This window comes from Argopecten irradians, chromosome 1, assembly GCF_041381155.1.
Source record: "Argopecten irradians isolate NY chromosome 1, Ai_NY, whole genome shotgun sequence".
NCBI lineage: Eukaryota > Metazoa > Mollusca > Bivalvia > Pectinida > Pectinidae > Argopecten > Argopecten irradians.
In genome coordinates this window covers 50551577-50564693 of record NC_091134.1, presented here as the reverse complement: position 1 = coordinate 50564693, position 13117 = coordinate 50551577, and the positions used below count along the sequence as shown (strand labels likewise).

General features: G+C 33.7%; 2 protein-coding genes across 3 annotated transcripts; both read left to right on the top strand.

Annotated features, from left to right (window-relative positions):
* Nucleotides 1–3523: 3523 nt before the first annotated feature.
* On the top strand, nucleotides 3524–6734 carry LOC138331798 (uncharacterized). Its single transcript, XM_069279580.1, has 3 exons — nucleotides 3524–3875; nucleotides 4222–4266; nucleotides 5052–6734. Exons 1-3 carry the CDS (start codon nucleotides 3794–3796, stop codon nucleotides 5588–5590), a joined length of 666 nt encoding a protein of 221 aa, XP_069135681.1. The 5' UTR covers nucleotides 3524–3793; the 3' UTR covers nucleotides 5591–6734.
* Nucleotides 6735–10116: 3382 nt separating this feature from the next.
* On the top strand, nucleotides 10117–12753 carry LOC138331779 (integumentary mucin A.1-like). Of its 2 annotated transcripts, none has more exons than XM_069279547.1 (3): nucleotides 10117–10349; nucleotides 11228–11645; nucleotides 12192–12753. In XM_069279547.1, exons 1-3 carry the CDS (start codon nucleotides 10259–10261, stop codon nucleotides 12226–12228), a joined length of 546 nt encoding a protein of 181 aa, XP_069135648.1. In that variant the 5' UTR covers nucleotides 10117–10258; the 3' UTR covers nucleotides 12229–12753. The 2 variants fall into 2 exon arrangements, with proteins under 2 accessions (XP_069135648.1, XP_069135657.1); XM_069279556.1 differs by having other exon boundaries at nucleotides 10120–10349; nucleotides 11228–11693.
* Nucleotides 12754–13117: the final 364 nt, after the last annotated feature.

Sequence of the window (13117 nt, the reverse complement as noted above, 5' to 3'; positions counted from 1 at the left end):
AGTTAAAGATATGAAAAATAATTAATTGCATCCCGAAAAAATTCCGTGGCACTATATCCTATATGGAATGAAGTACTGATTGCGCATGCACCAAAGGCAAAATAAATTATTTTATATTATTTTTGTGTTAATTAGACATATATATACACGATAATACAACAATTATTGTTCAAATAATGAATATCATTTATGCTCTATGTCGGCGGTGGAGCATCTTGAGGATGATCAAGTATGCTACAGTATCTGATAATTACGACTAGTTTTTTTTTCAAATGGATTTAATTATGCTAATAGTCAGACATGTTGAGAATGATATTAGTCAAACTTACAAATAAGATATTGTAGACTTGCACAATATTTGGATCGCGAATACTAGTCGCTAATAGCGATACTTCATAATCTATCCTAGCTAAATGTATAAGTATAATACTATATTCAATATCCCAACAAATTCACCGTCATATTAATCACCGGGGTGTATAACGAATCTTATTGCAATTACCGTCCAGACGATAATGTTTGTTTTTTTCGTTTATGCTATTACATCAACATTTTTCTTTACGTGTTTCAGATAGGTTTTGTTTTGAAAATGATAGATTTTTCAATTGTCTTACAAAATAATTCACAAAAGTAAATTATCACTATATGCAATGATCAATGAAGACAACCATTGAGTTTATAGAGTATGCCAGTTGGTTTAGATAACAGTATTCTTGTTATATTAGTATTTTGATTTGGCACCCTCATAATAGATCAGTTTGGTCTACCAAGGATTACGATACTCTGACTCAATCCCTATATCCTCGGTACACTCTATATCATCCATCCCCATATGATTTCAATCCTAGTAGTATCATATTAAAGATTTATAAACATTAAAAATTTGTACAACAAACTACTACTCAACTATGTATTTTTGTACTGAAGTTTTGCTCCGTCCATACAACATCCATTTTACACTAAATACAAATTAACTATTAGTGTAATACTAATGATATGGGAGCATTTGTTAAAGATGAAAGATGAAACGTATAACCAAGTCGTGTTTGGTAAGTATCATGTCAGATTTGAAATTCATGAAAAGGAAGGTAACTGGAGTAACAATATTTATAGTGATAAGATAGGCAAGACTGCGTAAAACTCTTCATTGATACTAAAGGCAGATCGCCAAACATAAAACAACGAAATTACATTGATTTCCCAAAACAACTAGCATGCAGACGATCATTTCTTTCGAATTGAAAACAAATTTTACAACCCATTTACGGCGATGATCACCCATTAAGTGACAGACATATGTGCTTCGACGATAAGATATTGCGATGTCACGACCCTATCACGTAATCTGTAGCCACACTCCCACAAGTATACTATGTACTATACCCGGGTACACTCCAATTATGATCGAGGTCACTATTGTTAGGCCGTTGTCTGTGACAATCAATGACATTCCCATCAATTGTCTATTAAATAATATATTTTGTGATTATGCTTATATCGGGCATGTCAAACAAAGAAGGTATTGGTTTTATCACAGTGCTAGTATAAGTCATTTTGTTGAAAATAAAACTTCGACAAAACCTATATCTCACTTATAAATCCTTGCTGATATCAAATCTGTTTTACAAATATCTGTCATGGATAGCAAAGATTTAGTCATATTATACCGTTCACTGGGGTATTTTTAACCTGATAACATATTTCGTAATTTTTTCGAAATGGTTATAAAATAATGTTTTATCGATTTTGAGTTTTGAATTAAGTTTTGTGGTTCGCCATGTTGATCTTCGTTATTGCAGTCGAAAGACAAAGGTAGTCTACATCTAATTATCTTTAGGCTAAATACAAATATTGTACATTAACACACGTTGAATAATTTAATAAACAAATTACCAATTCAATGCCCGTCTCTGTGACACAACCGTATTGTAAAATGTACACGTATACTAAAATAACAAAGTGCCGTCATTATAGCGTCAAATCAACAATTAATCGTACCAAAGACATTAACTAAAGTTGACTGTAGTGTAAATATGAAGAACTTACTGATTTATATGGAAATCACTGATAAAAAGGAAAGAAACATGCTCCGGAATAATGAGTATCGTTTGTTACATCGAGAATGTCATCTATACAATTCTAAGTTATATTCGAATCAAGTCAAAATTTCAAATTACAACTGTTTTGAGATGGGAAGACTGATCTAACAGATCAAGGCATAATATCGAAACGTCTAGATGTTAAAAAATGTCTTCTCGCATGAAACATGTTCAAGATTTACCAACAAAATCCTCGCAGAGGCAGTGATTAAAATGATCATCAAACCATGTGCTCCGTTACTATGGCGCCCAACTAAATAACCATTAGAAGGTGGTTATAAGGTCTCGGGCTGAGATTTAGGAAATCTCAAGTAGTGTAAAAGGAGCAGGTCAATGTGGTTTGTACTTAGTGTCAATTAAGGTCTCTGTCAATTAGCTGACGGAGCATGCTTATTTTTCACATCGGAGACCCGGGTTCGATCCCGGTTCGAGGCACTGACAGGAATCATATGTGTATTTTTCCCTGTTTTCCTACAAAATTTTGCAATGGAATTGTCAGTCAATTAAAACAATCACTGATAATTTACCGACTAAATACTCTGTTCTTTTATTATCGATATGCTCTGTTTCCTTTCGATTTTGTTTCTCGTTATAATATGAATTATCATTAATCACCTCTATCCTACCAACAAGTCACCCAATAGCCACAATGAAGTAATTACATGTACCAATATAGCTTGTCTTACACAAATACCACTACATAGACAAAAATCCATAACCTGAAATTGACCAGAATTTCTTGTTAAAATCCTGTCCTGAACTTTACCTAAAAGAGCAGAATAGTAAATTTCAGATTAAAAAAACTAAACTGAATTTCACGTGACAATTCATAAATTCTGGACAATTTATTGTAAAACTAATATAGAATTCGGGTCAATTTCAGCCAAATTTCAGGTCAAGTTTTCTGAAACTCAGGTTAGGAAATATTGCTAGTACACAAAATACTGATGTTGATGCAGAATAACAATTATAATGCCTATTTTGGACACCACATGTGAAATGACTGCAGTGTCATCATACGTGAACTACAACCGTATTGTTATACATGAAAGCATACCTTTTGCTGGTTGAAATCAAAGTTGACAGACAATTGTTACCTAGAAATCATTCCATAGAATGTATTAGATCGCCTGTCGCTGTTCTATTGAGTAGACTAAGATAAAGAGGCAGACACAGGTGTGGTACACAAGTAACGACTAGTTGTCTGTACGCGATATCTTATGTCATATAGGTTTATAATATAATTAAATTATGCTTACACTGTTACCCTAGGATCATATCATACACGGAGTATAGATGTCAAACGACTGTGCAATACTGATATAAGTCAGACACGATAAAACAGGTCACAGTACATATAAGATTAGCATTGAACAATTATGTGTAAGACCGATAACAGTACTGACTGGGCTAGGCATTGCGGCCGATTCAGATGCAAGCCTGCCGTCGTTATCAGTCCGGCTCTGCAGCATTGTAATCAGGATCTTGACCGACAAGGTATATGACCAATGTACCCCACCTCGTGACAGTGACTGCTCGATGACCGACAGCTACATTTCACAACTACCCTCTGCCGAGTAGTGAGCAAGTATTTAAAGCCTGGTGAGGTGACGGGTCCAGCAGTGAGGATTAATCTCGTCTAAAGACTCTACTGAGAACATTACTGTTTATTACTTTGTACATAACGAGGCAACATGAATAGTTTAAAAACTATTGGAGTATTTTTGCTGGTAACTGTTCTGTCTAGGCATGTTCAGGGGGCGTCTCTTACAACAGGTAAGCTGATTTTTCATAAACAATGTGTCCACTTTGGAGTTCATTATAATGCAAATTGATTATACCAGTACTTTTTATCATTATCATTAACTAATTTTATTCAAAAGGTTTTGTAATATATGAACACTTATTGAAACCTCCGTGGCAGGAACAAATTATTTATCTACAATTATCCCAACCGGTGTAGAAGTACTCAAGAAACGACTTTTAGTTATGGTTAGCATGTAATATCACAACATACACACTAAAACACAAGCTAAAACTGTAAATTATTTTGTCTTGTATATATATTTCTGACATCACTGATCTTTATCGTTTGTATTTATGGACATTTTCTACTTTTTAGATGCAGCTACTACAGCACAGGGAATGACTTCCGGGTCATCTGCTGGTATGTATACTATTTGATACTGTACTGTCTAGTCTGCATTTTATTTTGATTAAGCTGAACCATACAAATATTTTGTAAGATATAATACGAAGTTAAATCTTAGGGACGCTTTTATATCAGGTGTCAACATCTATCCGTTCGAAGTCAAATGAACATATCGGAGTATAATGTCTTAGTTTGGTATAAATTTAAAAACAAACACGTTTTTGTGAGCAACTTCAACAACTTGCTCTTCAACTTAATTTTCATTACATTTAGGAATGGTGTCTATTTTTGTCCAATAAAACATGAAAAAGAAATAGTTGAAACATAAAACCAAATTAAGCCATTAATGATTTAAATACCTCAACGCGATTATAACGAACTAATAATTTTACATACTATTATCAGTAATTTAGTAGGCAAAAATCAGTACGATATGACATACAGGTCTTTTTGATTCAGGCCACTTCTTGTATCACTTGACCTGAACCTGATTTGGCATGACCTGATTTAGTCTATCAGCACAATAACCGACTTACACTTGGGACCGAGTATGATTACCATATGCTTATGTACTAGCTTTTACTCTCGTTTTACATGGTCGAAATGTACTAGCTTTTACTCTCGTTTTGCTTGGTCGCTATGTCAATACTTAATACTAGTTTAATGCACCAAGACTGCTTCTCATATGGCTAATTATATCTATAATTTCGAATAGTTTGAAATTGTTAGAACCTTTTTATGAGTAACCGTAAGTCAACAGTTCACAGACTTAACCATATTTTTTTCCTTTTGCAATTCAGCTTTATCGACAGCAACAGCAGATGTGACGACAGCAACAAACGCTATGACGACAGCAACAAAAGATATGACGACAGCAACAAAAGACATGACGACAGCAACAAAAGATATGACGACAGCAACAAAAGATATGACGACAGCAACTAATGCCATGACCTCCGAAAGTATGACGACGGCAAATGGAAGCATCACGACACCAAGTGAAAATGGTACCACATCAAGTCATAATGGCACTTCTAATATGTCAACGGTAACAATGATGCCAGAAATGAATGGAACTACGGTTACAATGTCTCCAGAAAACGGAACAACAATGTCCAGCCACATAACATCACCAGGACATCCCACTTCGATGAAGCCTACACCAGCCCCATCACCAAAGCCAACGTCTACTCAATCTCCATCTAAGGGTGGTTTTAGCGGCTCATCTTTTGGTGGTGGTATCGCACTGGGAGCTGGACTTATCCTCCTAAGTGGTCTTGCTTATTGGTTATACGCAAAAAGAGCTGCTGGTAGAAGACCATATTCTCAAGTGCAATGACAATCATAGATGATAGCAGTTCCATTCGCACAGTATTTATATTCGGTTTGGAAAAGAAATGACGATTTTATTATGATAAGTATATACAGATCCGAATGTTTCCATCTGAAGGACTAGATAATATCCTAGCTGGTCAAGCCCTTCTGAATTGTTTTATAATAGTGCCCAGAGTTATTTTTCCACAATAGAACAATGACAATAATAAAACAGTTTTTGTTTCGTATAATATTGTTGACTGCATGTTAAATGCTAAGTTGAAAAATTGTATATTTGTTAAACCATGAATGAATGATACTTGGATCTATGTATCTAACTATTTATTCGTTCTCTCATTGTACACACTATCATTTTGGATGAGCCTGGATTACCTGTACACGTTATAATGAGCAATATATGGGTGATTTTTCTAATAATTGTATAAAAACCTGATAACGAATGGTAGCCATTTTGCACATATGTCAATTTCTCAGATATCAAAAAAAAAGAGAAAAGGTAAAGAAAAGATCTATTTACAACAATTTCGTGACTCAGGGGCTACGATTCCAGCAACATTTATTTTTTAGAATGGATGAATTTCGATTTTTAAACAAAATAAATACGTACATTCAACATAGTAAGTAAACTTTATGAATGCTGTGATCGTTTACTATTAACAAGGATTTTTTTATCGTTAGGTTGCTCATTTACTTCCGACGTGCATTTTAGTGCTAACTATATTTTAGTGGTAAGGAGCATTCCATTTAAATGCATGTATGAGTATGATTTATATGTCTGTTATGGTATGTTAAATACAGACTCTGTCTCAATTGACCATATCATTTCAAACCTTTTTCTTTGTTTTATGAATTAATGATATCATAAATTAATACATGTACTTCACATCATTTGATTTCATCATATTTTCTATTTTCATGTGAAATGAGAGAAAGTAGGAGATAACTGTCAACGGTATACATGTTGTATTAGAAAAAATGTGAAACAGAGAGCAACAGGAAATCTGAGTGAAGCATATGTGCTGGGAGAGAGGGAGAAAGAAAGAGAGAGGAAAGGGAGTGGCAAGATACAAATATGTAAAACCAAAAGCGAGTCATTGCAACAAATAAATATTGTAAAATAAAAGAAATAAATGTTAATATATTTGTAACGGCAGTTTTATATTGTTTATTATGTAAGGAGTTCTCAATTAGAAAACAAGCAGTTTGTCTGCTGCATCTACCAAACTATAACATCTACATAACAGCTGAACTTTTGAAAATACTTCTGCGTCTTGACCAGACACAATGCTACTTTTATATATAAATGAGAGGACTGGATACAATAAATGAAAAACAAGATTTGTTACATTACAAGTATTACAAGATTGAAGCGTGATGGTTCTGTAAAGGTAATATTACCTCCACAAGACCTCAACAGAAATGTTCGCGTTTTCATGTCCAATATTATTCACGGCAATTTTAACTCCTATACTAGGCCTATGTGTTTGTAAAATTGTCGCGGCGATTATTTTTACGACTCCATCAGTGAAATAGCCGTAGTTGAATCGCACACGAAAATAATTATAAGCTTGTTTTCAAAAGGCCGCATATTTTGAAAGATGCTCAACCGCTGAAATACATGTATGGTGTTTCTTTCGCTATCAACACTAGGAGCAGACGATTTAGTAATTTTCTTCAGTTACAAAAGTTACTTACTTTACACCAATACCACCATTGAAAAAATTGAACTTCTGATTTAAATTCAAGGTAAAAATATTAAAAATAACTAATTGCATCCCCAAAAAAATCCGTGGCACTATGTCCTATATTGAATGAAGTACTGATAGCACATGCACCAAAAGCAAAACACATTATTTTATATTATTTTTTTTGTGTTAATTAGACATATATACACACGATTAAACACAAATTATTGTTCAAGTGATGAGTACCGTTTATGCTCTGGCGGCGGTGGAGTATATTGTACCCATTACGTTATTTATTTACTGAGTATAATTTATTAGTTTTACTACAATTGAACGAACACGTTTTATTAGCTCATATGGTATGGCTGATAAAAGTGCACGGTGGAACTCATGTGAGGCTCATGTCATTATTATCATCACTGTTATTATATGATTTGTTAGAAACTTCCTTACACATGTGACATAAAGGTGGATGAGTGGAAGTCTCAAAAGAAGTTCGGTAAAGTCTCAATCGAGTATAAAACATTCCTTACACGTATCTAGATCTGTGGATGTATATTGGCATATGTAAGAGGCTGCGTCGTGAATTCCAGTGAATAAATACAAGTCCAACACAATAGACTCGGATTTTGAGTAAAAAGTACCCGAGTATATTGTATAGGACCAATCAAATATAATTTTCCATATACATAGTAATGGCATTGACGTTATGATAACCAGAGCCATTTTCTCATAGTTTACAATTTCCTGGAATAAGGTCGTACAGACGTAACACTTATTATTCACTTTGAGTACATGTGATAAAAATCAGAAAGCCATTCATCTTTACGGAGAAAAAAAGACCAGAGCGATATATACAGGACATTTCTGGCTTATTGGGAAACTTTTCAGTCGGAATGTTCGATCACTAATTAACATTTTTGGGTTGTCGTGGATTTAGTTCGGAATATTTAACTTTACCTATTTACACAATTTGCAAGTCGAGAAACTAGTCATTTTCATTTATTTAAAGACAGTTTAAAATTATTAGAGTAATTAATTTAAATGTCCCTTTTTTAAGAAACTATATAATTATGTACATTATGTATATTAATACATTTTTGCATACAGAAAATATAGATATACCTATCTTCCTTTCTACAAACCTCTTTTATTTGCCTTTTTTTCTCTACACTTCTACAAACCTTATATAATGTATCTTGTTTTCTGTCTTACTTTCACAAACCTCTTTTATATGTCTTAGTTTCTGTCGTTAATTCTATAAACCTTTTATTTCTTTCACTTTTACAAATCACTTTTAATTGTCTTGCTCCTTCTTCTACAAACCCTTTTCGTTGCATGATCTCTATTATATATTCATGTTAGAATGATACCTAACCATAGCATTATCTTTCTTATTGTCCAACTTATGGAAGTTCCCCTCCCCCTACCCCATCCTCGGGAAATCAACATTTTGTATATATAGGCGGTGCTATAAATGACCCCATACAAATGTGTGTGGATTTCCTAGAAGGTTGGCTAATCTAAAATTATCCGGGAAAGTCCATTGTATCCAAAAAACAACACCAATCTTTGCCAGCTTTGGTGTCCATAAATCTGAAAAAGGGGCTTTGGCTCCCAAATTACATAATTCTCCTCTTTACTTACACAGCCTCTCTTTTATGTTATATGTTCACGTCACATCTTCACTTTGACATACTTCTGCTATCAGTTTCTATTTACATTTATATTTCTATAAAGTTTATATTTATCTGCATTTAGTGTTCCATTACAGATATCGATATGCAATTCAGAAGAACCTCTTTAAATGAACGCTGAGTATTAAGAATACAATTCCATTTGTAGTAAATATGTCATCTATATTTTTTCTCCAGTTTCAAGTTTCAAGAAAATTTAAGTGAAATAGTGAAATAAAAACAATCGAAGTCCCTAGTGGTATTTGAATATCTAAGTATTCGACAAATTATCTGTCTAATTTCATTTATTTATCAATATGTAAAATTTCATTTTGAGTAAAAGAAAAAAAAATGAAAGAAAAAAAAAGAAAAAAGTACATCATACATTTACCTGTGATTTTCCTGGTAAAATCAGCCTTATGATATGTGTATAGTAGAAATTTAATGAATATTTCGGGAAAACCAATAGGTGAGGTATTCAATGCTAATCAATATCATATCACCTTGAGCTGATAACCACTGATAAAGGAGGAGAGGGGTGAGCCATGTTAGTGTAGATACGTCCTATGTGTTATAATGGGACATCTAATGCACACTTTATCTTATCTCAAACTGCGATGTTAATACCTTAATATTAAAGGCTACGGTACAATGCTGTATAAAATTTAAATGGAGTAATACAGCATGAATGTGTTATCGATATTTCTCCGTTAATTTCATTAAACGTTTTATATCCTGATGTTGCGCACCAGTGTAATAGGAAGAATCTAAACCCAAACCATTATAGCATACTATTGGCTTGGGCAAACTCTTTGAATGATAGCCATCGTAATGCGTAATAACTTAATAAAGTTGGAGAGGATTTCATTGTACTTCAGCATGATATCAAGTTTCTCAAATTGGATATCTATAAGAAACAAAAAATAAACACAGGATGCGAGCTCATACATATGAAAGAAACTGTATTTGCAATACGTTCTGAGTCAAAACTTTATTAATACGAAGTTTAACCAACTTTACAGTATTTAATTAACTGTCATATTTGATATTGAGTTATATCTACTGGTACTGAGATCCAGCAGACCAAGTGGTGATGCATGTTGATTGTAGATAACGTTTTCATCTCGTACCAACATGTCCAGATAGAGATGGGGCGTGATTGTAACACGTGATTATAGAATTTACATTTGTCATCGTATCACAAGACATACCAGGATAACGACTATACATTATAAGTGTCGGAATAAGGGTTTGAACAATAGAATCTCTTAAAACGTTGGACACTTACCTTGCCAACATAAATACGACGAAATGAAAATGGATTACCGACTTATGTTTGCTGTTGTTTTCTTAAATTTCACGATATCTGCTGTTTTATCCGCATCAACAACGCCTAATTACGGTGAGTGTTGTAGTAACAACAAGAGTCGAGATTTAACAAAGGTTTTAAACTTACTTATGGAATAAAGGCCATGCAGTGATGGCTGTGTGTGTTCGTTTGAAATAGTGTAAGTGAATTTACTATTTTCTCCTTCAAATTGTTATATATTCCAAATTAGTTTAATATTGCTGACAAATACCTTAAAAGTTCTTATGATGATTCTTATCACTAATAATTTATTATTCATGTGCATTTTATAAAGAAACAATATATAAAATCTACACACGGCTAAGTATTTATTCGGGGTCGGTCTCTGTACCTTGGCCCCAGATGTGATGACACATAGTAAATATTATCAGCAAAAACATCTCCAATCATTTAATTTGCAACTTATAACTTTCAATAGTTACAGAATATCTGAATTATTGTACTTCCTCTGCTGAAAATGTGATATCAACAATTAAAACAGAGGATAAATTCATGATGGTCTGTCAGAGTTGTTTCATTTTGCATCATCTAAGGCTCAGACATTATTAGTATGTAATTGTTGCTGGTTGTTTTATTACAACGAAGAAACTTTACAGACACATGCCATTATCGCATCTCTTATCCCAATAAATGCTCTATTATATATCAGAGGATCATGAAATGTATTCTTTGATAAAACATCATATTGCACCTTTACACATTACGGTCATGCGTTCGGAAGTTGTTCAACTTCCGGTGTTTCCCAAACCCTATACATCGCAACCGAACACCTTGTAATTGCAATTCGATGTTTTATTACCATCATATATTGCAATGTAATACAAAATGTATTGTTATTGTTGTACTTCCACGTATCTGATAAAACACATGGAAATAAAATTGACATATTTGTTCTTTTTTTCGAATTTCAGATAATAATACGAGTATTACTACTGACAGTTCGACGATAATTCCTATAAATAACGAAACCTCGACACTTCCGCCCAATGATAATGGCACCACTGTAACACTTCCGCCCAATGATAATGGCACCACTGTAACACTTCCGCCCAATGATAATGGTACCACAGTGACACTTCCAGTGGACAACAGCACGATACCGATGACGATAGAACCTTCTAACAACTTCACTGGATCTACGATTACCCCCGGGGAAATGACGTCATCGAAGATCATCTCAATACACACCACAGTGCCACTGCCTAAGACGACGGCTGCGGCGCCGTCCTCGGGTTTTGACGGCGGATCGTTTGCCGGTGGGATCGTCCTTGGAGCTTTCCTCATACTGACAATGTTCGGAGTATTATGGTACTGTCGTCGGCGCACAGGGTACAGCAATTTGTCATCCTAGATTGTAAACTTTCTCAATGCATCCAGGTACATGAAAAGATACATATGGATTCATAATTTCCAAAAAACAAATATGTAACGGCATATTTGAACTTGTGCTAAACATTGATGCATTGCATGCATAAGTTCAAGTAAAACGAGATAGCTATCATAGATATTCCAATCTTTGCTTTTTAAAATTCGCTAAATATCAATTTACTCCGATTTCATGTACTCCGAAACAAAAGATATGCGATGAAGATCAGAATTATATTATCAAACATCAATGGGTGTTTGCCAAGGTGATGTCAAATGACACTATCTATTTAACAATGGAGGGTTTGAGATACATATCGTTTTATCGTTCTTTCATTATTCCTGTACGAAGATATAAAACTATAGATTATCGGTAAGGTACGTGTTTTTGCTTTCAGTTATAGTAAAGCTAGAGTTAGCTTCCTTTAATATATGATTCCTAATTAATATCCTTTTCTGTTTGTATGCATAAAAAACTTTCCAACTTATTTCCCTCATTTCGTTTCACAGGTCGGGAAGCTTGGTTACAAATTCCGTTGAGTATTGAGACTCTTCGAGGTATCTACCAAGACGTTTGACTATTGTTGTGCATTTACAGTAAGAAGAAAAAGATAGTGTCTGAATGGATACATATTTTATCTGTACGTACATGGTTTCCGAGAGACACGCACACAATGGTAGAACTGCAAGCTGTCTGTGAAACATATTGAAGTTACAAGGAAACTTTTGAAATATCGAGTTTATTTGAGATAGACATGGGTGACTTTATCAATAATTTTTTCTCGCGATGCTCAATAAAATGTTCGATTCTATGTATAGAAGTTTTAAATAAAAAAATCGGTTATCTTTATATACATACATCTATAAAATGTATTGGATGGAGAGGTTTTTGTGTGCAATATCATTCTCGATAGTCTTCTAATTAGCATACATGTGTATATATTAATTATATACATGTAGTCTTTTATATGCGCCGTCGACGGAACATAGTGCATTGTACAAAGAGGAGGAACTTCTGATAGATAAGAATGGTTTATGAACAATCATTTGTATTAAAAACATTTCGATATTATTTTTTTCTCTCTTTCATTTCATACCAAAGCATACCAAATCCGACTTTCTTATCGGTCGATTCTTTTTTCCGCTACCTCTATGAAGGATAAATCCTAGAATGGTGTGAAACCCGACGTTTTGATGACGTCACAATAGAGACTCAATTATCAAGCAGACCTAGTGAGAACAGTTAGAATAACCAAATTATAATGATTGTGCAACAGGCTTAGTCCGCTTAACCTGCCTATATAATTTTTATAGTAAGTGGTTTTTTTATTTAAATTTCCTAATATACAGTATATCAGGCATTTAAAAAAGCCTAATAATATAGGCAGGTTTAGTGGACTACAACAGGCTATGTCTACAATTTGTATGTACAATAT

Bases quoted from the DNA above. Each gene is read 5' to 3' on its own strand.
- LOC138331779 (XM_069279547.1), top strand. From the start codon at position 10,259: ATGAAAATGGATTACCGACTTATGTTTGCTGTTGTTTTCTTAAATTTC. The intron at 10,350-11,227 runs GTGAGTGTTGTA...TTCGAATTTCAG, and splicing joins ATCAACAACGCCTAATTACG to ATAATAATACGAGTATTACT. The intron at 11,646-12,191 runs GTACAGCAATTT...TTCGTTTCACAG, and splicing joins TACTGTCGTCGGCGCACAGG to GTCGGGAAGCTTGGTTACAA.
- LOC138331798 (XM_069279580.1), top strand. From the start codon at position 3,794: ATGAATAGTTTAAAAACTATTGGAGTATTTTTGCTGGTAACTGTTCTG. The intron at 3,876-4,221 runs GTAAGCTGATTT...TCTACTTTTTAG, and splicing joins GGGGGCGTCTCTTACAACAG to ATGCAGCTACTACAGCACAG. The intron at 4,267-5,051 runs GTATGTATACTA...TTTGCAATTCAG, and splicing joins GACTTCCGGGTCATCTGCTG to CTTTATCGACAGCAACAGCA.